Raw genomic sequence first — 24,288 nt, 5'->3', positions numbered from 1 at the left:
TTGCTGGTTCACGAAGACTCCCACTGACCCCATATTTGTATATAGACTGCGTTCCTGTTCCTCTGCGAGACGTATCGCTTGCTAAACAAACACCTTGGAAGACGAACAACCAAGGCTCTGTTACTCGTTAGAGGAGAAGAATCCACGCAACATGTACACAGGCAAAAACAACGACGCCGTCGCTCATATAAAGCCGTCACCCGGCGTCTTGGACAAGTTCCTGAATTTGCATCCTCCCTCCTCAGGGAAATGGAAGCAGATATCGAAGCTGTGCATACACGAGCATGGACGTCCTCCCTCCGAAAGAGCTGTTCTCCCATCATTTGGCGCAGATTCGAATGCCCAGATCCTCTGTGCCTTGCTGAGCAGGATGCATGGACGCGCTCACTGTGAATCGAGATCACCATATCTCTTCAAATCCCTTAGGGAATTAAGGAGCATTCCAGGATGCGTACTTTACGCAGCGGTCGCCACGTTGGATCCTGGCGAGCACGCACGTCGCCCAGGGCCTGCCCCACTCGCCGCAGCATGTCACGCGGGGTAGGTCGACTCACTGGAATCTCGTTGAGCTGGCGCACGGTATCCATACCCTGGATCACGCAGCCAATGACAACATTTTCCGCATCGAGCTCCTGAACAAATGCATGCTCATCGGATACATCAACAGGTAGAATGCAAAACTCGAAACCGCGTCCCGGCTCATGCGGAATCGATACAGTCCCAGCACATCGATGCCGGAGTGCGTTACGATCCCGGGTCCCCGGGGAGAGCAGCATCCTCGGGCGAAGTGGGACACCATCAGCTGTTGCCAAGTCCTCCAGTTGCGATATACGACCCAGTTCAATCCTTTGGTTAGGTATGATGCGCGACGCCGTTGTATACGAATAGCCGAGTTGTCGGCCGTGATGCACCAGTCGCTGTTCCACGAGTTGCTTGAAACGCTCGACCGCTTCAGGCGCCTCGGTGCCGAAGAGCCCTATAACAAGAGGTAGCCGCTCGCTTCCACTAGTTGTACCTATTTGCACTACGAAACGAGCTTTATCGGTCACTTTCGCGAACGGAGTCCCCGCTCGGCAGCTGGTGTGCTGTGTCGGCGGATTGTCTGCAACTTGTGCTGCCTTGGCTGATGCAACAGAGCTTATCGCCAGCAACTCAAGCAGAACTCCAGCTTGCTTCATAAGTTGTCTGCGATCCCAGACTGGTTCCTCTGCCAGACGCAAGTTCTGCGCAAATGGACGTGTGCTTACCCGCCGTTGCCGTTCGTTATTTGGGGCGCGTGGACCCGTTGATGACACGAAGCTCGTGTCATAATCGCTCACTCGCCACAAGCTGCTGACACTATACGAGATGAACATGGTTGCACCGAATCAAGGACCTGAAAAGTGTCGGTAAACCTTGCAAGCTTTAGGCATGTAGCGTGCTCACGACAGGTAGCTCCCAAAGCCCTAAGCCGAACGCCACGACGGGCGTGGTTGTTGTCGTCGTCGTCGTCGTCGTCGAGGTCGTGCGCGCCCTTGCAGCAGCAGTCCAAGCTCATCATCGATGCAATTGCCGCATCTACTGGAGCGGCAGTGTGCACTGGGTGTGCATGCCAGAGCGGTTATGCTTCATGGGCCCGGGATAGAAGCAACCTAGTGCTTTCGAGTCGCATATGTATGGGTGTGATGGTCAGCAGCTGTGCGCACCGAAGCTGACACGCGGCTGACACGGCGGTGAGACAGAGCGGAAAACGTCGCCCAGGGGACTGGGTTGCGACACTGGTGCACGACGGCTGCTACCCGTGTAGAGGAGCTGCAGCGGCGCATAGCGCAACCTGAGACCTGTGCACGACGTTCGGGTCACGTGGCAAGAAGGTATTGCCTCGGGGATGAGCGCAAAGAAGGGTTGTTTTGCTGGTGGCTTCCCAACGAGTCGCCGTTTTTCGAGAGGGTAGCGCCTCAACGCTGGATTACTGCACTTGGTCGTTGGCGCGTTCGACATCGTTTGCGCTCCTTGTTTTTTAATATCTTGGGCGCAACGTCTCTGGCAGCACAGTGTCGCTTGAAGTTGCGGAAAGCCACCGGCGCACTCGGAGGCGTGTTCGTCTTGGAAAGCGGGCAGCGCACTCCATACCGCTCAAGACACGAACGCTGCAATGCGCATGGAGTCTCTGGCTGAATCGCCTTTGGCAGTACTTTCTTTGCAGTGATGTTTTGTCAAACACTCTTTAAATGCATGTTTGCCTTCCAGCGCATTACCATGCCCAAACACGTGCACGTATGGCAATGACGGCAACCGCGGCAATGGAATCCCAGCCTGTTCGTATAAATAGGGGCTCGCGTTCACGACTGGGCTCCGCCGTGACCCTCCTGGAGGCGCTTCTGCATACGAGCGAGTTCCTCGGCCAGGCGGCGGTTCAGCGCCGCGAGCTCGGCATTATCTCGCTGTAAACGATGGAGTTCCACATGTCTTTCTATGGCCACGTTGGCCTGGATCTCATTCACATATCGACATAGTTCCATGTAGTCTTGCTCAAGCTTGCGTAGCCGCTCCTCGAACTGTTGGCGAAACTCAGCGCTTGAGCCGACTCCAGCGGCGGCGGCGGCAGCAGCTGCAGCCATACTTGCCGTGAGGCTGCGACTCCGATGCAAGAATGGGCTGCCCAGCGCACTAGGTCGCTTGCCGAGCGAGCTCACCTCAAACGAGCTGACCTCGGCCGTCTCAAGGCCAACAGCTCTGGTGCTGGCGCTTGCTGCGGAGCCACTGCTGTAACGCCTGGCGCCGGTTGAGGCAGCAGCGTTACCGACGCCACCAGAAACGCTCCTTTCCACATAAGCGGGCGCGACTGTACCGCGCTGTATGCCGGGAACTTCTCTCGCCTCAGGCGCGCCTCGGGTGCTTTCACCAAACGAGCTTTCCGCGAAAAAGCCTCCCCCTTGAGATAGAAGCTGTGGCGCCTGGCTCTCCAGTTCGGCAACCAACTGGTCCACGTCGATCTCACCGATGAACTCCGTAGACAACAAGGGATCTTCTGCATATCCCTCTGCGTGCCTCAATGACGCCAGATCGGCACGCGGGCTCGTTTCAGGTTGTGGCGTTCCTCGCTCCCAGGCGCTGGCGTCGCTTGGTCTTTGGCTCTGCTGCTCCATACAAAACGCCCATGTAGCGCCGCAACCTCTCCACAAGCACGATGTTATATGCAAGACAGTTCCTAGGAATAAATTGTCTTCTGAAAGTATTCCAAGTCTAGGCGTTATGTGGTTCGAGGAACGAGCGCACCCCACAGAAGCGGTTACTTGCAACGGCCTTCTCACGTTCGAGAAAAAACGATTGCACCTCAGCGCCCGGGCGTCGTCGCGTCGGTTTCGAATCGCTGCCGAATTGGCGCGCGCGCTTGACTGGAGGCGGGCCAAAGCCGCGATGCCCTGGGGTGCCTTCGGTGATGCTGCGCGTGCCGTGGCAACGAGGGTGGCATGAGGGGTAGTACAAAGCTATACTTTTATGGATAGGACGTGTCTTCATCGTGTAACGATCCATCGTATGCGTGTATGCAGTACTTGTGGTGCGCTGCGTGCTATGGGAACGTCAGCGTCATCTGAGGCAATACAATTATCTATTTTTATGGACAGAACGTGACTTTATCGTGTAACGATCCATCGTATGCGTGTTGTCGATCGTGCCGCCCAGGCAATTGATCGCGTCTAGCAGCCGGTGGTGCATGGGATCGACCTGACGCTTTCCGGCGTTAACAACGAGGCAATCTGTGTCGAGATGGTGCACGCCGGATAGAGCTTCAAGCATAAACTGGGTCCATTAGCGGCAAACTGTCCATCACAGCGAGAGCCTCGGTCAGGGGGCAGCGGCACCGACCACCGGGTCCAAGTCGCTGATCCAGATACATGTCAGCATTGTCGATGTCGGTGTCTTCATTAGGCCAGATCTACACGGTACGCTCAGGGCGGCGTGTTTCTCGGCGGGTTTTCGAAGGAACGACCTCTCTTCTGGAAGAGACGCTTACCACGATGCTCGCAGCGTCAGAGCTCTGATTGTCTTCATTCACGGGAGGTGGCGCTTGCTCGACTCGCCGATGTCAAGTGCACCTGTACCGTTTGAATTGCAGGTGACTGAGCGCTGCTTCTGCATCCTCACGTGTGTGCGCTTGCCGACGTCCTGTGCACGCAACACAGCTGCAGTGCATGCGGAGGTACCGCCCCGTTCCAACCATGCATACATGTATCTGGATCAGTGAATGGTGCGTCTTATGCTTGGACCATGTCCATGGAAACATCCAAGTTTACGACCAGGATCCATGTTTCAACATGATAGAGTGAACGATATTCGGTTTCAACATGAGAAGCCATGAGCAGCGGCACGGCGTTGACGCCAGCGCGTTGTATTGCCGAATGCTTGTTCAACGGACACAGACAGGCAGAAAGGCAGACAGACAAGCAGCGTGTTATCTTTGCTCAAGATCGTCAGGAAGACGAAGCGGCGGCCTCCTCAGGGTCTGCTGTGAAACTTGCATAAGAACTGTTCTGCCCCGAGTGCGTTGGCGCTGGCCATGTGGGTCCGCCACGTTGACTGGCTGTGGGGCAGGCCCGCAAAAACACGAGGTCTAGCGCGCCCCTACCTATCGGTGAGCAACTCAAGCTCCGATGCAGAGCAGGTATACCACGTGCGCATGAACAGGACTTTCAGCGGGAAATAGGGATGATAACGCGAACCGTTCGCACATGCAGCAGGGCAAGTGAAGCTTGTGGCTGCGCACGAACACCTCGGCTGCTTTAGCCCAGTTTGCCCGTATTGGTGTATCGGGTTTCACGGTGGCGTATGCGCCATGAACCCGACAAGGTGCCTGGCTGCAGGCCGGCTCGCTCGGATGCACTGCGCCGGGCCAAACCGCCATACTAAGGCAGCAGTGGGCGCCGCCACGGCTGCAGCGTCGCTGGCACGCAGCCGGTACGAATCAAGTGGTGCGTTAACGCAGACAGGAGCATTGAGCCCCTGTCGCAGCAACGGGTCTCTCCATCGCTCCAGTGTACCTGCTTTGCGAACTTGAGCATGCTGATATCACATGGGTGCGCGAGCTTCACTTGGAATCGTCGGTCGTTTCCCATGGCTTCAGTGCCTGCCGCATCTCTTCGAGTGCTCTGAGGACATGCGCTTGTCCGCAGTCTGCAACACGCCCCATGGCTGCACGGATCCTGGGCAGCATCTCTGCGATTCGTTGCGGTGGCAAAAAAGGCAAAGCCAGCGCAAACTGGGTCCATAACGTAGCCCAGAGTGTGGGCAAGCGATGAAACATGGGCAGCTGGATCAGGCGCTCCACAATAAGCTCCAGATACGGACTCGAAGCGCAACGCTCGCCATATCCTAGCTCTGAGAGATGCCGCCATACATAAAGCGCTCCATCAGTATACTCCCAGGGTTCTGGTTCACGCAGGTACGCGCAATCCATACAGCCCACTCGCTGATGGCGAGCGCGCATTTTCGGGGCCAAGGAGCCGCAGCTATACATGGTTTGATTGCTATGCAGACGCACATCATTGTCGCGAACTTGTTTCATCGATTGAAATGTGGTTTCCGTCACTTCCGTGGAGGCACTCTCGCCAGCGACAAGGTCTGGAGGCTGCTCCGTTGCTCGAGCGAGCGCCGAACCCAGGTACTCGAAGACGCGTTCCAGGTAGGCGCCCTGCAGTCGAGCGCTCACTTTCGCCAGCGCCTCCGCAGCGTGCTGGCGTACCGAAGGGATGTTATCCGCGCAATGTCTGAACCATAGGGTAAAGAGTTCATCAACACGTTCTGGAGGCTGCTCGTGGAGATCAAACACCATGGCGAGCGCTGCACAAGCACTGCTCGCACAATCCCGAACGGGCCAGCTCTCGTCGTGAAAGCAGTCGATAAGCGCCGTAAGCAGCGCATCGACGTACGGCTTCACTAGACAAGGATCCAGGCGATCCGCGATCTCCGCCATCAAATGGCAAGCGGCCTCTCGCACGGCATGGTTCTCAGCCTGCGACTCTTTCAATACATACGGAATGACATCCGCCAAGTTGGTGGCCACCAGCTCTCGTCCATGCGCACCAAACAACGCAAGCCAGGTCTTACGGGCATACTCTCGAACGCCTTCAGCCAAGTAGTGTCGATTCAGACACAAGCGAGGTAACAGGAGGCGATCAACGCTGAAACGAAGCTGTAGTGGAAGCTGTTCGAACACCAGGTAGAGACGGTGCGCAGCGAGCATGCCCGCGAAGCGAACCTGGCTCCAGTTGTCGTCGAGGCCCCGGGCGATCAGCGGCGCACATGCCAGCGCAGTCGCTCGGACGAGCTGTCGATTATCCTGAACTTGGCCTTCGCAACGATCCAGCAAATCCTGACAACGTCTTATCAACTCGCATACAAGATGCAGAAGCGATTCACGAACAAAACGGTTGCGATGTTGTAAACAGCGGGATAGAACGTTGCTTTCCAAGAAGGCATGATGCGCAAGTACGAGACTGGGAACCAGATCGAGCGGTGCGAGGGCACTCAAACCCGCTGCAATCGCATCTAGTGTGCTTTCTAGTGCGAAAGTCTCCTGCGCTGTGGTTACTGGTTTGTCGGAAACTGCAAAAGTCTCGGAAATCGTGGCCTTCGCTTTGTCCTGTGTTAGTGTGATAGACTCAGAGGAGCGCGAGCGCACCAGTTGTTCTTCCAGTAGACATAAAAGTGTAGGGACAAGGTAAGTCCAGGCCGCAAGACTCCGGTGCGAGACAACTTGGCGCAAGGCTTCGACGGCAGCTACCCGAAGCGCTGCCTCCGACCGCCCCAGAAACACGGGTAAGGTTGCGGTTAAGAGCTCAAGGAGTGCTTCGAGTGTTTCGTGGTCAACGGATTGAACCAGTGCCATCCTTTGCGGGGTTTCCTGGAAACAATGTCTCTCAGCAACCCCCGGTGCAACGTTTCTTCTACTGACCCGGGCTGTGGTCGTGAGCTGCTCCAGCGCCTCTCCACGTTCGGCTGACAAGAGTGCAGCAGCGACCGTTAAAGCCCCCGTTGTGTACTTCCAGTGAGGTGGCCGCTCTGCTCGTAAAGCTGCGTCGATTCTTTTGACAATCAGCAAAACTTCCAGTGGTTGTAACGGGAGCAGCGACTGCAAAGTCCGAACTGCGTGCGCTCGCTCGCGTTCTCGCTCGTCTTCGACGCCGTTGAGCACAAGTTCAAGGCGCTTTACACGGCTCTCTTCGGTTGACATGGACGTTCAGTGACCCAATGGCACGCATATGTCGGCCGATTCGAACTTTGATGAATAGGAATGCGAGCGAGTAACAGCGGGTATTGAGTTCAGTGCACCTCGGGCCCCAGAACGACTCGACTGCGCTGGATCTCTGGACGCCCCCGAATCATCGCTCAGCACGGCTCGCTTCGTGCGGCTGAGGCCAGTTGTCAGCAACGAGTTCCTGTCTGGTGCAGAAGCAGTGCGTATATGGAATCGACTGCGGACGAGCTCTGTTCATCGTCCTGACGTACCTGCCGTACCCCCGCTTCCGGGGAACCTGGTTCGGGGACGCAACGAGTGCGAGCCATAAGAAAAAGCTGGGGCGGCGGCACACACACACACACGCCCTTTGAGAACTACTCCGACGCCAACATGACGCCAGCCGCTGAGGCCCGTCTGATCCCACACTTGATTGTCTTGTCGCCGAACTTGCGACGTTCTGGAGATGAGCGTTTGATAGATGGAGGTACGCTTCATCAGCGGGACGGGAGCCCAGAACAACCCTTTCTTTTCAAGGGGCCTGGTTGCTTCCTATGGCAACGCTGTACGTACGCAAGCTGAATAGCGTCTGGAATGGATATTGTTCGCAGTTCCGTTAAAGCTCGCTCCAGTGCCTGGACTGTACTTATCCAACGCGCTTTGCAGCCACCGCTAAGAGGATATCGTGAAAGAACGAGCTGCGAAACCGAGCGCTGGTTTGCTGGGCCTGTAGCCGGCGATCGACTCGTCCATTACCCGCTTCCGTCGCTCGCTCATGCTCATGGCATGCCAGCTGCTAGCGTCCTCCTGGAATGCCGATTGGACTCGGGCCCAGAACCACGTGCGGTCTAGAAGACGACAACCTGCACAACCACAAGTCCAGGTCCGTTCGCTCCGATTAGTATCCCGAAGCAACTGAACTGGACATCATTTCATTGTCTTTGCGCTATATGCAGGATGCATATTGCTGGGATGCATGCGCTTCGCTCCTGGGATCACACGAGAGGTAAAGAGGCGTTGTGGAGAATTCACCCTGCATCGTCCTAATTGTACATTCATGTCTAGGTACTCAGACACGCACGCATCTGAGCGCTACGTGTCCGGGGGGCGCTCAGGGCAGGCGAGCCCGATATGCGTGTCGCGGACACGTGTCCGAGCCTATCATAAAAAGACGAATAGGATAAAGATGCCCGCCCCATAAGAGGTAGTACACCCGTGCTCGATCTGAGGCCCAGCCGCCGAACCGGGATGGCGCTCTGTTCTTCGCACAGAGCATCGATTGAAAACGGGTTTGAGTCTTGCGAGCAAGCAGCGACGCATCGCGTGGAACGTTTCTCCAGATCCTTGGGGCGGGTCCGCACATTTACGGCCCAAACGTTTCGCGTGAACTTCAACAAGCAGCGAGCGGGGTCGTTTGGAGCATATACCCATGGTGCCTCGGCTGTATGGAAACCTGAGCAAGTCGCCAGCGACCTGTTAGCGAGAATACGAGAGTCGCGCAGCTCGTCGCTTTGCTGGTGACTTGCTGCGGATGCATGAAATCGAGCGAGCCGCACACGCTGCTGTTCTGAAAGTGCAGCGTGCTTCGCGCGTTGCCAGTGCATCGACGTTCAGCACGTGTTCCGTATCCGTGTGCGCAGACTCGGCCGTCGAGCTTGTTCTTCATTAAATACAAGAGAACGTTTTGGGGTCGCAGACGCCAAAAAAACGCCGAGCATTTAAAAACACATACTTGCTGCAGACTAGATCGATAATCATAGGCCACCAAGTGCTCCGCGCAACTACTATTCTGCTAGACGCTTTCGGGGCCTCCAGATCGCCACAGGATCGAGTCTGTGAACCGTCAGGCTCGGTACCGGGAATACCGTCGAAAATACGATTAGGAGAAGGAGCGAAACCCGACACCTTCAAATTTGTCTGTGTAGCGGAAATCAATTCGGATTCGAGCAGTCACGTACCGAAGAGCATCGATGCTTCGGTAAATGGTCAAGCGCATCTTCAGCGGAAGCTTGAATACTGAGCAAACGCCACTACAGGTGCGGGAGCCTCCATACAATCTCAACGCATCTACAGGATTTCATCGCTTCCATAGACTGCGAACGCTTTTCCAGAATCCGAAGCTCGTTCCGGGAGCAACTCGCTTCCGTAAGTTCAGGGTTCGCATACGCCCGCTCTGAGAGCAACTCGCCTCCGTAGGTTCAGGGTTCGCATACGCCCGCTCTGAGAGCAACTCGCTTCCGTAGGTTCAGGGTTCGCATACGCCCGCTCTGAGAGCAACTCGCCTCCGTAGGTTCAGGGTTCGCACACGCCCGCTCTGAGAGCAACTCGCCTCCGTAGGTTCAGGGTTCGCACACGCCCGCTCTGAGAGCAACTCGCCTCCGTAGGTTCAGGGTTCGCATACGCCCGCTCTGAGAGCAACTCGCTTCCGTAGGTTCAGGGTTCGCATACGCCCGCTCTGAGAGCAACTCGCCTCCGTAGGTTCAGGGTTCGCACACGCCCGCTCTGAGAGCAACTCGCCTCCGTAGGTTCAGGGTTCGCACACGCCCGCTCTGAGAGCAACTCGCTTCCGTAGGTTCAGGGTTCGCATACGCCCGCTCCAGGAATGCCACGTGCGGCGCACGCGTCGTCAACGTTGGCGGATCCAGTCACACTGGACACAGCGCCCAGCGTCAAGCCAAAACGCTTTCGCGATTTTCGCTGCTCGTGCTGGACGCCGGACAGTCACAGCTTAGACCCCTGGACTCGTACGGGTAGTGCAGTGGGCATCAGCGACTTCGCTTCCAAGTCCGCGTTGTTCTGCGCGTCATGCTAAAAAACATGGAGAGTGAAAACGACGACAGTGGGGCAGCTCCCGACAAATGGGCTCGTATTACGTCCGAGTCGTCGCTTTCCGCGCTCGCCCGCTGGTGGTATCGTTCGGCATCACAGAAAAACACAAATCATGCAGAGCGTCACGTGAACGAGTTACCTGGTGAGCAAGTAGGCACTTCAACTGCAACGGGATGGAGCTCGGCGCTGGTGGCTCCTGAACCAGCAGCGCGAGCAGCGGAACGAGCGCGCTCCTCAAACGCTCAAGGTGCCACAGGGGAACCTGCGGTGCAGCAGCGCTCGCCAGCTGATAGCCCTCCTCGGAAACTGGTTCACGCTGGTGTACCTGCAACGCAGACCGCTGCCTCCTCTAGCCCGAACCTCAAGCGACGGAGTGTTGGACAGATCACCATCGACGCGTCCGCTGTGCTGCTGTCCCCGGAGATGCTGCACAAACTCGTAAAGCCGGACATGGCCGGCTATCTCTATTATCGCTGGCGCATGCGTTGGCAGCGATGTTGGTTGTCCCTGGACGGTTCGCTGCTGCGATTCTTCGAACACGACCCACGAACGGGACGGCGTGGCCGGCTCATTCACACCATCTCTCTCTTCTACTGGGACTATATTCGAACGCCAAGTTATAGCGATCCACGACGTCCCTATATTTTGGAAGTGAAAGATGCCAAGGGCGTTGTGCACTATTTCGCGGCAGACTCCGAGGAGGATCTGATCTGCTGGAAGGAGGCATTCTTCCGCGCACGCTCGGTTGCACCACCCGCACATGCGATTCCCTCCATGGCCGAGGCGGCCTCGGTTGTCGCCAAAACAAATATCCAGAAGGGCCAACAAACGAACGATGCGGTGACCCATCGCCGTAGTATTCGCGGCATGTTGGCGGAAGTGACCCCACCGCAACATTTGATCTGTATCGTTCACGGCATTGGATCTGATGAACAGCGGCTGCGCGAGAACCTGAAAAACTTTCATGATGCGCTCGATGAGGTTATGCAGAACACGCTTCCCGATGCGCTAACGCACTTTGGGATTAAGACAATATACTGCCATTGGCGTGCAGCGCTGCGAAAGCTCGATGTATACCAACGGATGCTGCAGCTCAATCCACTGGGCGACCAAACACCGTCGCGCTGGCGCACACTCGTCAACAACAAGTTGATGGATATACTGTTTTACTTGACGCCTCGAATCAAACGCTTTATTCAGTGCGAAGTGGTCGCGCAACTCAACGAAGAGTACGAGCGGTTCCGCCAGAAGTATCCGGAATTTCGCGGCGATATTTCTATTCTAGGTCACTCGCTTGGAAGCGTCATTTCGTACGAGCTGCTGGTTCAGCAAGTGCTCAGTGACCCTATTATGTTGGAACGTGAAGGCCTGCGCCTACGTTTTCCCGTGCACAACCTGTTTCTAACCGGATCGCCGCTCGGGCACGTGCTCAATGTCGATGATCATCTTCGATCCACTATAGGATACTGGCCGTTCCGACTGGTGAACATTATCAATCCCAGCGACCCGGCCGCCTGTCGAATTGAACCGATTCTGGACCCGTTCTTTGCCGATATTCCACCGGTGGAGATCCCTGCGATGGCTGGTGGTGCGAGCTCGTGGTTGTCGTTCCAGTCCACTGGTCGCTCTGGCAGGGCGCGCACCGCTAACGCCAAGGATGGTAGTGCAGACGGTAGCGGCAGCGGCGACTTTGTCAGCGACCACGATTCAGGGACCTTGTCCTGCGCACCGGTTGCGGCGTCAACAGCAGGCAAGCAACTGGGCAGCGCAGCGTTCAAACCAAGAAATGGCACTTCGCCGGTGCAACGCGAGCTCCCCGAAGAGTCGTCGACGGGAGACCCCGCGACTACGCAGCCCCTGCACTGGACACGATCGCCGCAGCCTCATGGATGGTTCCCCCAGCTCGAAACTGTTCGCAAGTTGGTCTGCCAGTTTCGGATCGATTATGTGATGCGACCAAATTTTATGGAAGATCTGTGGGGCTTGTCGGCGCATTTGAATTACTGGCGGTCGCGAGATGTGGCCTATTTTATTATCCAGTATATTCTGCGACAGCAACTGGAGCGACAGCACCAACAATCCGTCGCAACGAGTCCGCGCATTGGGAAAGCGCATGAGCACCAGTCACAAAGCAGGGCACAAGGAGCAACGCCTTGCCCGACGGTCTGCCCGGGGCCGGCAAGCCCGTCACCCGCATCGGGTCTGGTGCAGCCCGAGTCAGAAGCCAGCAACGGGCATACGACAAGAGCCGCTCGAGCAGAGTCCAATGCAAACATCGCTGCATCGATTCGTGATGATCGCGCTGCGTCCATATCGGGTACAGCGGAAGCGTTGGATCCAGCGCTGCCATACGCGTCGTACGCACCCGGCACAGCACTACTGGATGCGTCGGAAAAGCGCCTTCCCGCCGACAACAAGGTCGAGCGCTCGGTAGTCGCAACGCCTCCACATGGTAACGACGACGGGCAGGCACGCGACGGCATGCCAACGATGTTATGTGGCGTCTCGACGGCCGTTCCGCAGCAAGTAGGCGGCGACCTCACAAAGGACGACGCCGAGCGGGCACAGGCAGCACCCGAGCGCCCTGCAGTGGTGCACCAGTCTGTGCCGCCTTCCAATCGTCTGTCTGCTGCGTATCCGACGGTGCGGTCGGCGTTTATGACACGGCTCGACGGCCTGCGCGCAGAGACCCCTATCGGAACAGCGGCTGCAGCGGACTCGGATCCAGTTGGTGCGATGAGTGACACGATGCGCACACCGGAATCGTTTTACTCGAGCGAAGACGATGACCAGCGCCCTGCATCCGTGTGAAAAGAGCTGCACCGGTCCCTCCGATTCACCTGCAGCGTTGTTGAGGCCAGTGCGAGGTCATCGGGACTACCAGTACGGTTACCAGCGGTTCCTGCACGGACGCATCCAGGCAGTATGCACAGAGAAGGCGCAGTGGGTATACTACGGATCAAACTTCCCATGTCATGCCTGTGGCTAGCAAGTCGTCCAAACCTGTGGGATAGCCGGGCACTGCACGCGCTTGCCAGTGCATCAGGGCTGCCGTGCGGCGGTGGTGCCGTCGATGCCGCCGCAGCGGCGCTTGACTCGGGGACACGTGTGCTACACGTGTCCTGCCTGTGCACGCTTGATAGATGCACGCATGCGTGGATGATTGCATCGTGGTATTCATTGTCGCCTGTAAAGCCATTGCCATACCTGGTGAGTCTCGCGCATCCATGCTCTGATCTGTGCAACAACAAAGCGATTCGAACAGATGCCTCTTGCCGAGCGATGCCACCTCCATAGTTCTCGGCAAAGGCAAGTGCTGCAGCTGCGTTGCGCGCGCGTCGCTTCCCTGGGTCCCTATCGTTCGTTCGCTCGTTGGGTCTGCGAGGTCAGGTTCCCTATTTCTCCAGAGTGAGCAGGCGTTCGCCCAGAACGAGATTCGCACTCGTGAGTCTACTGAGGTACAGGGTCATGAGCTGGTCTTTCAGATTCGTATCCAGCGCGTGCATGAGCGCCTCGTCGCCGCAGGCATTCAGCTCAGCCTCTACCAAGTTCAACAGCTCCAACACAGCGGGATCGCCAGCTTTTTCACCAGATACCACATCTCGTAGGTACTCGAGGACAGTGTCCAAGGCGTCAACCAGTTTGCGCAGGCTACGCGTCAGGTTGACGAGCTCGTGCGTCGCCCCGCCGAGCGCCGTCGCCCGTGTTATCCGCCCGAAGCGCGAATGCACATTGCTCTGTGCTGCGAGCGCCTGAACGACACCATTCAGCATCAACTGCTCTGCGTCTGATGCGGTTACTTCCAGAGGCACGGGTTCCAAGTCCGTGCTCATGTTCTGACGGCCAAGAACGGAAGCAAATCCTGAGTATGCTTGGATCAGCGGTGGATGGACCACGCGTTTGGAAGCATTGCTCTCGCGTATATCCGGACGCACCAGCAAGCAGACGACCTGGTCAACGGGAAGGTTACACTGACGTGCAAAGAACTCGTGAATGATGATCGACGTGGGCTTGTCGATCCCGCCGGTCGTGTACCAGCCGATGATGTCGACGGTCGGGCCCGTGCTCCCATCCTGTAAACTCAGTGCACGCATTTGTCCAAAGTAATCGATATCTAAAGCGATTTCCGTGTCCGTCTCGCTATGTGGGACGTAAAAACTCCCCCAGACCTCGATTTGCCGACGCACCGCTGCGTCGGTGCCTGCACTTGTGGAGTGCTCATCGTCGAGCACGTTCACTTCGCCGAGCAGTGCGCCGATCACCCGTTCCTGGTCTGGTTTCTTCAGAAAGAATTGTTCAAGAATCTCAAGAATAACCGTGGGCGAAGCGTGCACCTGCAGCGTCTGGCCTGTAACGCCAGCGACTGGCACCAGGTCCATGGGTAACTGTGTCGTGGGCGGTGTGGTGTTGGTTAAGTTCTAGTGTTCTCCACACACTGTTTGAGGCTGCAAACCTTTTCCCAATCAGAAGCGAGCAAGAGTTTAGGGAGGAGTCACAGAGCCCACGTTGTTCAGCACCAACTCGATCTACAAGTGTTTTCGGTTGACAACGGAACGACACCTGGGCTTGCGATGCAGCCGAGGCTTCGCAGCGAGCCTTCAGCGGGCGCCAGGATGACGGCTGGGGCCTAGCGCCGTCGCTGCTGCTGATGAGAATTTTTTATACAAAACGTTTACGTGGACCATGGATCCTAGATTGCAGAATGGATGGATGGATGGATGGATGTTGGGTTTCGGGAAAGCATCCATCATGATGCACTTACCCTCAAGCTACATGACCCATAAACCTTTTCGGATGTAATGGTCGATTCTTATGCTCTATCGAGCGCCGATTACCTGCTTTGAGCACCCGCAATTGCGGTTCTATCGCTGATGCCGATGCATCACGGAGACTGAACGGCTTTGCCATACCTCTGAGGGCGTCGGACCGAGGAACGCTTCACCTGAAACGGAGTCGTGGCTCATAGTCGTTCTAGGAGTCTGCAAGCTGCGCAGATTGATCTAGTGCCTGCGGCAGCGCAACGCGATATACCAGGAGTCCACTGCATCATGGGCAACGCCCAGACGGCGGCTACCCGTTCCAAGTCCCAGAGTGGAGTGCGTTACGGACGAGTTGCTCAGATGTCACGAAAGCACCTGCCAGTGGCGGAGCGTGAAGCACGAGCCTGGGAGACTCGTGCAATCCGCGGGACCTTGCGTCTAGAAGGTAAACTTTCGAAAGTACCGACAGTTTTCCCCGTCTCAACGTTTATCGTAGAGGGGAAAGAAATCGTTATCTCGTGGCGATTTAATGGTCAGTATCTGTTCTTTGTTCTATAGAGTGCGCCCGATACGCGCACATCCTTATCTGGCAGGCATTAGACACGACGCGCCCGTCGCCGTTGAAGGGAGACGCAATCGCGATCAGAAGCGTCTTGTTCAGCTGTAAAAGTTGTGTTTGCGTTGAGGTCGTAGCAAAGTACAGTTTTCAGTTCATTTGTGTTTCAAACCTCAAGGAAAAATGCTCGATTGATTTTTTGCTGTGTATAACAGAAGGGATCAAAGAGCGTTGTTTTTCAAAAACAAACAAGAAAAGGAAAGTGATGAAAAAGCAAGTCCACGATCCTGGAGGCCCAGTGTCGCCGGCTGCCAGAAAAAACAAAAAACAGTGACGAGTCCAGAAGAAAAGGAAAAGAAGAAGGACCAAAGGGGGGGGGGAGGCTCTACGTCGAACGATGCAAGAAAGACGAATGTACGACGAGATGGTGGTGAAAGCCGGTGTCCTTAAGCATATCAAGGATCCCTACAGGGAAAAGTTGCGAGACGCTATCAGAAACCGTGTCGACTCGTACTCCAAGAGTATTGTAAAGGCGTCGTCAGGACTGATGCATTTGGTACGGGAGATGTATCGCGACGTGACGCACATGGAAACGGTCGAGATTCCGGACGAGTTTTTCGATAAGAAGTTTATTCGTCAGCTGATGCTTGGTACAAAGGATGCGCGGATGGAAAATGAGCGGGTGCATGCCCTCCACGAAAACTTCGCGGAATTCCGCTTCGAGGGTACCCAGTACAGGGATGACCGGGATATTTACGACTATGGGGCGATGAAGTGACTCACGAATCTGGAGAATCGTTTGACAACGAACCTCGAACGTTTCATGATACGCGCCGCATTTGCACTCTATCCCGGGCATCTCTCCCAAAGGGATATGGGCGATTATCAATGGCATCACGAACAATCGCCGGCGTGTAGATGGGATCGGATTCGTCGACAAGAAGGCGTCAAAAGAGATCACGAATGCAGCTTCTGTAATCCGTGCGGTTATGCAAGAGCACCGTGCAGTTTCGGGGCTGGCGAATCCGACAGACAAGATATCAGAGTTGAAAAAAGATAAGGAAAGATACGATCGTCTCGTCCTACGGTATTTTGTGTTTTTGGACCGAGAGCTCGATCGCAAAGCGGAGATGAAGCTGAGTGAGGAAAAAAATGAAGAATGGGAGAGACGGAAGGCGTTCCTAATGGGCGAGCGCTTCAACGTGGTTCCGTTGGGCAACATCAAGTCACATTTTGTGACTATCGACTCCGGCGTCCTTTACGGCATCATGACTGAGACCAGTCCCGAGTTCGATGTAAGGAGCACAGAGATCACCGCCGAAACCCGCGAGACGTACTGGAAGAATATCTTCAATTTCAAAGGGCTCAAAGTCAGCAAGAAAAAGGAATTCACTGGGTTGATTGAAAGCGATGGAATACCCATGTGTGTACACTATCTGCGGTTGAGGAAAGATCGTCCAGTTCCGCCCTCGGCTTCGCGCTCGGCGAAACATGAAGAAAACAAACAAGCGGATGCTGCGACGCAGAAAGTGCAGGAAAACGACTTTGTCGTTGGCGCGGACCCCGGAAACACAAATATCATATCCATCGCTGTATCCAAGCTTGCGGACGACGGTACTGACGGTAACTTGCGTCAGAAACACATGCGTCTTCTGAGGTTCTCGACAGCAAGAGACTATCGAGAATCGGGAATCATGAATGCGAGGAAGAAAATTAAGACATGGAATGCAGGAATAAAGGACCACTTGGAAGCTATGAGCGAGGTGACGAGCCGAGGAGCGGACTTTCAAGCTTTTCTGAAATTCATGAAAGTTCGCGTTGCTCATTGGGAGGCGCTGTGGGAGGAGTATACAAAGCCTCGGTGGGCTCGTCTGCGTATGAATCTATACTGTGGGAAACAGCGGGCGTTCGCGAACTTTTTCAATCAGTTGAACGCCCTGAAGGAGGATGAAAGTCAGAGGCTCGTCGTAGCATACGGAGCAGGGCGCTGGAAGACCCAAAAAGGGTGTACACCAGCTCCAACGACGAGAGCGCACAAGGAGTGTGCACGGCGTTTCGTTACGATACCTGTAGATGAGTTTCGAACATCGTATACACACCACGAGCTGGGTTGTACACTTCAGAGAGTGGAGATGGAAAAGTGCCAGAGGAGCCCTGAAGATATAATAAAGTATGGACCGCTTACGGAGGAGCAAATGGAAAGGATGGCGAAAGTTCGTGGACTACTCGCATTGGTCAGTACAACCAACGATGGCAAGAAACGTATGGAATTCGTGAATCGTGACTTCGATGCCGCCATCAATATCAGGAGATGTGCGGTGCTGGAGACGAGAGCTCCAGAGTTGACAAGAGAGAACTTTGTTTGACAACCTCTTAAAGTCGAACTATATAAGAAAAAGTTAGAAGCAGTAGTGGGTGGCCGGTCGAAAAAGACGGGGACGCGTCTGCACGTCAGTTGGAGACCTCTCGTCTAGGGCGGGCCACATGCCACTAATGTACACCGTTAGCGACAGCGGTGACTGTGAAACAGCAATCGCTGCACGACTTGAACAGCGCTACGACGAGTTCCTACAGTCAGCAGGTCAAGTGCTGGTACTCACGCAAGCAGGACGCGGAGTGGAAACCTCCCCGGACGCTTTGGCTCGATCGCTGGCTGCGCTCGAGCAGTCGGCCGAGCATTTCGCCAGAGCCGCGCAGGCGCTCGCCACTGACGAGGACAACCTTCGTTGCCTAGCACTGCCTACACTGGAGGCGCAAGTGAAGCAACTTCGGGAACAATACGCGGAGGAAAAGAAGGCGCTCAGCGTTGCTGAGTCGCAGTTAGCTAGCGAGCGAGAGCTGCGGGCTTTGTGTGTCGAGATCGAGCGACTACCAAATTGTTCCGAGTTGGAGTTGGAGATCTGCGAGCGACGTGCCGAACTGGAGTCCATCAGCAGCCAACGGCTCGAGCAGCAAGAGCAACTCGCCGAACTTCGAGCGACTTTGAACGCGCTGCAGCAGAGCGTTGCGACCATGGGCACGGTGCTCGGTATCATGAACGAACAGAAACATGAGGCCAGCGCCGAGACGCCGAATGCCGCCTTCGAGGCACCAAACGTGGGTGCAGGGAGCGTCAGCTCAAGAGAAGCGTACCACTGAGCCGGCATGCACCGGTTGCGAACCGCCGCTGCAGCGTTGCCTGCGACCTCCGACCTGACCCCACCACGCAATGTATCCCGTGCGGCACCTGTGGAATGCTTGTCGGGCCTGGTGTGTAACTGGCGGCTGCCGGCGCTTCCGAGCGCGACAACAGAGAAGGAGAAGCAGCCTCATGTTCCGAATCTTGATCGCGCGATGCATCCCAGTCGGATGAACGGCTCACAGACCTGGCTGCGTGTCATGGTTATCAGAAGCGATCTCGAACTGAGGCAGCTATTCGGGATACCGTCGCCTGCACCAGAAGCTTGCTAGGTATCCCCCAGCATGTCTCGTATCAGTCGATGAGACGGCGAACTCGGTTCTTGGAGGTCCATTCCGTTCTGCATCGCCACAGCGTACCCTGCAATGCCACCAGCGAGGTCAACACCAGAGTACAGCATCGCCCACGTTTCCAGGCGCTCGTGAGCTGGAAGACGCGCACGCTGAGGCGCCACGCATTCGCGTCGGGTCTCGCATCCGCCGTGCGAGGGCCCTGAATAACCACGAGCCGTGAACCGTGCACCAAGGACCAGCGAGCGCCCACTGGTGTCGAGGAATAATGGGCTTATTGGTGCCTGCGCCATGCAGGTGTCCCGTGTCCGAGCGGTTTTGCGCACGCGCGCGCGGATGCCGACACCTAGTTTCTGGCGCTGCACCACCACCAGGGGTAGACCCCGGGGATCGTGAGCGTCCCCATTCGTTCGCGATGCTCTTGGATTCTGTTCATAACTGGACATAAATCATACAAAATATATAATATCGGATAAAGTATGATACTGGCGTTGCCCAGCCGTCCTGCCGCTCCTGCATCATCGTAGCAGCGCCACCGACGGTTGGCCGTACGTTTGTGTGTACCAAGCAACGGATCATGTCTATAGCTTTTGCGGTTTCGCCGGGTTCAGTCAACAGAACGCAGCTGCGGATGCGTGTGGACCCTCAGCGACAGGTTCAACTGAGGCCGCAACTCGTTTCATGGCGCACAGGCGCTCGGCCAGCTCGCTGGAGCATGACCAACAAGTCGAGCCCGCTGGGAAACGCTCCTGTGCCGGAACCGGAGAATCGACTCCCATCGGTTTCGGCTACAAAACGTCCAGAGCAACCACGCCCCAAGGAAGAACAAACCTGGTACGGACTGCTCGCGTTTGTACTGATTATGGTGCTTTTCCTTGGAGGTCTGGGAATCACCATAGCGCGGAGCTTTTTTTAGAGTAGCGGGTGAACTAGGAATCAGCGCCACGGAACTCAAATGTGCTTGCACTGGGGTAAAGTAGCTCGTAAGAGCGGGCGGTTGCCGGACAAGCAGCTCGCTGCCACTTGAAGCGCTGGCCTCTGACTCCTCGAACGTCGGACTCAACATGGACCAGGTTCTCTGACTCACGCCCACACGTTGTAGTCTGGGGCGCTTTTCACGGTGATGAACACTGGTCGTTTGTGGGTTTTTTGCGACTGTTCCCCTTTCTTCTCAGTGGTCCCCAGCTTTACGTCCGTGGGTCTGCCGGCTCCCTCAAGAGCTGTTGTGAGCAGTCGAAGTTTGTTGATGGCAGCGTTCAATTCTGGCTTTCGCGGCTTCCAGCTGTTGCCGTATTATTTCGTACACGTACAAAACTTGCAGTATACGCTTTGCTTGCCATTTGTGTCTTTTTTGCATACATCTTGTGTGCGCCCACTTCGCAGCAATGACACTCGACCGTGGTCAGGCGTTCGACCATATCCTCTGCTCATTCGCCTGCGAGATCCGTCCTTTGGAGCGTGACAGCCTGCTCCATCGCTCGGTACATGCACTTGACGGGTACCAAAAGCGCCACTCCATGTTCATTTTCGTTTTCGTGCCTGGTACCGCACCGAATGATCACGGGCCTCTTCTGCGCGATCCGCTCGCTCGCGTTCTCTATCTGCTGCACAAACGAGCGAACGCTTTCCCATTGGACACAGGGTTTGAGGAGCGCGATCTCGCCCTTGATGACATAAATACCCAACAGAAAATACATTCCGGAGAACAAGTCGAGAGATTTCGATCGGTCGATACTACCTGCATACAACGCGGTAACGCCTGTTCCACTGGAAGCGGTCGCTGCGATCACTCAGCTTCGAGTCCATGATTCTTTCCCGTGCAAACAGAAGAGACGCAGATGCGCTGAGAACGCTTTCCATGAGAGATATCATATTGGAGCTGATTACCGTTTCGTCGATGACACAGAGGGGGATTTGTTTCGAATGAAATCGATTATTTGACGCGGAAAGGTAGGTATCGGCATGAGTGTGCGAACTGGTTGTCAAAGTATGATGTCGAATTTTTCGTCGTCAATCCAGTGGCGCGAGTAGCTGGGCTTACGAATAGCCGGGTGACAAAAAAATCGAAGTTTTGAAGAACGCATGATTTGAGCATCCCACAGTTATGAAATGAGAAAATTGGCGGCTTGTGCGTATGCATTGGATCACGAAATCGGTCATTTTACGGAACCAGGTTCGAGGGCGTCGCGAATCGTCCTGATTCCGGTGTAGTCACGAAATCTAGCGCCAAAGCGTCGCAGGAGATACTCCAGAACGACAATCGAGCGCCTTGAAACTTCGCATGCGTCCGTAAGCCCTCATCGCTGCGCTTAGAATGTCGAGGTTGAACATCTAAAACAACACTCAAAAGTAAATCGAAAGCAAGGAACAGCATGCACAGATCAGTGTTGCGTTTTAAAATGACAGGGGTGTCGGCAGCGCCGCGGAGCGCGCAACGCCAGCACTCGGGCTTTTGCCCCGCCAACGTAAAAGCAAACAGCCTCGGGGGTCGTTACGAGCCCTTTGAAGGCTTGTCGCTCACATCCTCCGATCGGCGACCTGCCCGGGCTGTTTCCTCCTCGTTGGTATTCCCGTAGGCAGCGCTCGTCGAGGTATCGCCGCGAATGATCATGCCTTGTTGCGTCGTCGTCACACTCCTGGGGCGCGCTTCGCCCCCGGGGGGCGTCGACGCCTCGCTGCGCTTTGCGGTCACACCACCGGCACCATTCCCTGACCCATTCGAGCCGCCGGTGGCGGTGTTGCCCCCACCACCAGTGCTGGGTGCAGCGACGCCACCAAGAGCGCCCGCAGGGCTCTTGGGCTCTCGGACGTAGCCATGACTGCCGTTGCCACCCTGGCCGATATCGCGCAATTTCTTGCTCGATGCTCTGTCCACGGACGATTCCGAGCCGCTTTCGGAGGTACCAGATCCGCTAGTGTAACCAGCAGTCGTTGTAGAACCAGGCGAGACGTTCTTCGTGGCAGCCTCGCCCCACGTCGACGGACCTGTTGCCTCCATCGGAGGCGCTGGGCGATCGCGCCCAAGCTCGGGAACCGGAGCCCCAGTGCGATTCAAGTGATACTCCACAGGTGCCGCGCCAGCTCTGTACTCCTGCTCCATATCCATGGGTCGCAAACGAGCACCGGCTCCGTAGATATCGGGATTGGTTCCGTCGCGAAGATCACGAACCAGCGTTGTAGCGAGGCGGGCCCCATGTTTTCGCAGAATTTCATGGATTTTCAGCATGATATCCTGCTGCGTTTTCATGTACGACTCAAGGAAAACCTGTTTTGTGTAGCAGCTCAACCAGATATTACAGCTGAATTCCGTAAAGCCTTCCACATAAACCATTCGGTGCTGCTTGGGGTCCAGATCCGGATGCGACATGAGCATCGTACGGATCTCATCCACCACGGTCTTGACGACATGCATATCCTCAATGCGCAAGTGGAGCGTTTTCTTGATTCGACGATTCGTCATCCGTGAGGGATTCTCAATAATCAAGGTGGAAAATTTTGAATTCGGAATGTACAGAGGACGCTTCTCCCAGGTTCGCACTCTTGTCAGATACCAGCCAATGTCTTCGACAAAGCCATCGATGGGGTCGTCTTCGTTGATGCTGCGAATCCATTCACCCACCGTAAAAGGACGGGTTAAATAGATCATGAATCCCGAGAAAAAGTTCGAAATGACTTCGCGACCTGCGAAACCGATTGCGACACCACCGATACCACCGAAGGCTAAGACGGCTTGTATGTTCACGCCAAATGTATCCAAACTGATCAGCAGTGCGACAACGACAGTGGCTACACTCACGATGCGGCTCACAGCGTCCACTTGGGCCTGGTCGATACCCCGCCGTTGCGACTCTGGCGCTCGCAGGAAGCGGAGGCGGATCTTGTTCACCCATCGCAGGACGAACATGGTTGTGGCGATGATAATGCCGAGCTCACGCAGCGGGTGCAGGTACTTGATAATGCCAGTCGCTGCCAAAGGACGCGAGACCGCTTCCGCCATGTAGGTTCCCAGTAGAGTCACTGCAAAGATCTCAAGCGGTCGCTGCATGCTTTCGAAGACTGAATCCTCGAAAGGGAGCGTCGTGCCTTTGGGGTCGACCGACTGGAAGCGCTTGTAGAGCCAGCGAAGTGAGCGGTTCACACCATACCGCAGAAGAATCAAAAGTGCGACAACGAGGCTCAGTCGTGACAAAAAAGCACTCCAGTTGCGCGAAAATAGCATATACCAGAGCCAACCCATAACCGGCGCAGTCAGGGCACGGATTCGCTCATGCAGACGCATAGGGTGCTCGAACGTGCTCTCTGGACTGAGAGAGTCAGGGAGTTCATGGACGCCCGAACCAGAGCCATCGCTGTTCGCACCTTCTGGGTCAGCGTCTGGTAAAAGATCAGGTGGAACCATTTGCTTATCCGCAAGGATCGAGCCCCTGTCCTGCCAGCTGCTGCGCTGGTCTCTGATTGGGTCCGTACCTTCCCGCAGTTGCTGCGTTGCTTTCAGTTGCCCAGGTGTGCTTTGCTCCGGCTCGACTGGTAGCGACGACCTTCTTGGCATACCCCAGCGCGGTATTCGCAGGCGAATAGGGCGCCGAGGCGCACTTCGCGCCTCCTCCAAGTTCAAATTCGGCAGTGTAGCGCTGCCGCTCGCTGACTGTTCAGCAGGATTACCCGATAGAGCCTTGTCAGCTTTCTCAAGAGACCGAATCCGTTCGCGAGCGACGTACTCCTCTTCGTAACTTCGAACAGAGCCGGCGTTTGCGTGGAGAAATACAGCCTCCACGAAGGCAGCGTCCCACGCTGGCAGCGCTACAAAGCTCAGTGAGAGCACGCTCCTTCGAGCGTTCACTGCGCTAACCCGCAGCCTCTTTCTCCCGCTGACGCACCGCCAACGAGCGTCGAAGGACCCAAACCGCACTGGCAACGCCCAGGCACTGGACGGCTTTTCCTCGATGAACGTCGTCTTTCGAGTTGGCGCACCCAGCGCTACGAGCGTAAAACCGCAGCGACTCGTCTGCTGACGAACACGGCCTTGCCGCACTGTAGGTTCCTCCATGACCAGCGTGATACACCTGCTTCTATGCGGAAACGCACAGAAAGCGTCCCCCTGGTGCTAGGTACAAGTTTAAACGACAACCAAGCCCGCAACAAGCACCAGTTCGAACGCTAGCACGCCCTGTACGATACGTTGTCGGGCTGTTTCCACGTACACGTGTCGCCTGCGCGTGGCCGCTCCAAGAATGGCATCCAAATCGGCATTCGCAGTGCGCGATCTGCTGCACTGCAGCGACAGCTGGCTGCTACCTTCGCGCGTGTTTGACAACTCGAGCGTCGATACTTGTTGGTGTAGTCACTGGTACGCTGGCTGGCTGGCTGGCTGCAATTTATAGTCTTTCAACGCTGTTTTATTTGAGCCGTGCTGCGGCGTATATAGCAGGAGATGGACATCACAGTGCAATAAACAGTAA

General features: G+C 55.9%; 7 protein-coding genes and 2 non-coding genes across 9 annotated transcripts, besides 3 other annotated features; 4 read left to right on the top strand and 5 right to left on the bottom strand.

Moving 5' to 3' along the window:
• Positions 1–205: part of a sequence feature (possible transcribed region) that runs on past the window's edge.
• Positions 206–422: 217 nt separating this feature from the next.
• Positions 423–1,355, bottom strand: CYME_CMP271C (similar to cyclophilin B; the record flags this gene model as incomplete). Its single annotated transcript, XM_005537854.1, has 1 exon — positions 423–1,355. One exon carries the CDS (start codon positions 1,353–1,355, stop codon positions 423–425), a length of 933 nt encoding a protein of 310 aa, XP_005537911.1.
• A 966-nt stretch (positions 1,356–2,321) lies between these two features.
• Positions 2,322–3,128, bottom strand: CYME_CMP270C (hypothetical protein; the record flags this gene model as incomplete). The annotated part of the gene is made up of 1 exon (XM_005537853.1): positions 2,322–3,128. The coding sequence occupies one exon, from the start codon at positions 3,126–3,128 to the stop codon at positions 2,322–2,324; it is 807 nt and encodes a 268-aa protein (XP_005537910.1).
• A 1,940-nt stretch (positions 3,129–5,068) lies between these two features.
• Positions 5,069–7,213, bottom strand: CYME_CMP269C (hypothetical protein; the record flags this gene model as incomplete). The annotated part of the gene is made up of 1 exon (XM_005537852.1): positions 5,069–7,213. The coding sequence occupies one exon, from the start codon at positions 7,211–7,213 to the stop codon at positions 5,069–5,071; it is 2,145 nt and encodes a 714-aa protein (XP_005537909.1).
• A 180-nt stretch (positions 7,214–7,393) lies between these two features.
• Positions 7,394–8,945, top strand: CYME_CMP268T. The gene has a single exon (XR_002461531.1). It is a non-coding gene; the product is annotated as a hypothetical transcript (transcript).
• Positions 8,946–10,021: 1,076 nt separating this feature from the next.
• Positions 10,022–12,856, top strand: CYME_CMP267C (similar to phosphatidic acid-preferring phospholipase A1; the record flags this gene model as incomplete). Its single annotated transcript, XM_005537851.1, has 1 exon — positions 10,022–12,856. The coding sequence occupies one exon, from the start codon at positions 10,022–10,024 to the stop codon at positions 12,854–12,856; it is 2,835 nt and encodes a 944-aa protein (XP_005537908.1).
• A 410-nt stretch (positions 12,857–13,266) lies between these two features.
• Positions 13,267–14,171: a sequence feature (possible transcribed region).
• Positions 13,441–14,424, bottom strand: CYME_CMP265C (eukaryotic translation initiation factor eIF-3 subunit F; the record flags this gene model as incomplete). Its single annotated transcript, XM_005537850.1, has 1 exon — positions 13,441–14,424. One exon carries the CDS (start codon positions 14,422–14,424, stop codon positions 13,441–13,443), a length of 984 nt encoding a protein of 327 aa, XP_005537907.1.
• Positions 14,425–14,845: 421 nt separating this feature from the next.
• Positions 14,846–17,873: a sequence feature (repetitive element).
• Positions 17,846–18,499, top strand: CYME_CMP263C (hypothetical protein; the record flags this gene model as incomplete). The annotated part of the gene is made up of 1 exon (XM_005537849.1): positions 17,846–18,499. One exon carries the CDS (start codon positions 17,846–17,848, stop codon positions 18,497–18,499), a length of 654 nt encoding a protein of 217 aa, XP_005537906.1.
• An 883-nt stretch (positions 18,500–19,382) lies between these two features.
• CYME_CMP262T lies at positions 19,383–21,208 on the top strand. Its single transcript, XR_002461530.1, has one exon. It is a non-coding gene; the product is annotated as a hypothetical transcript (transcript).
• A 112-nt stretch (positions 21,209–21,320) lies between these two features.
• CYME_CMP261C (similar to small conductance mechanosensitive ion channel) lies at positions 21,321–23,876 on the bottom strand (the record flags this gene model as incomplete). The annotated part of the gene is made up of 1 exon (XM_005537848.1): positions 21,321–23,876. One exon carries the CDS (start codon positions 23,874–23,876, stop codon positions 21,321–21,323), a length of 2,556 nt encoding a protein of 851 aa, XP_005537905.1.
• Positions 23,877–24,288: the final 412 nt, after the last annotated feature.

Source organism: Cyanidioschyzon merolae, chromosome 16 (genome assembly GCF_000091205.1).
Source record: "Cyanidioschyzon merolae strain 10D DNA, chromosome 16, complete genome".
Taxonomy (NCBI): domain Eukaryota; phylum Rhodophyta; class Bangiophyceae; order Cyanidiales; family Cyanidiaceae; genus Cyanidioschyzon; species Cyanidioschyzon merolae.
Note: the sequence above shows the minus strand (reverse complement) of the source record. Positions and strands in the feature narration are given on the sequence as shown.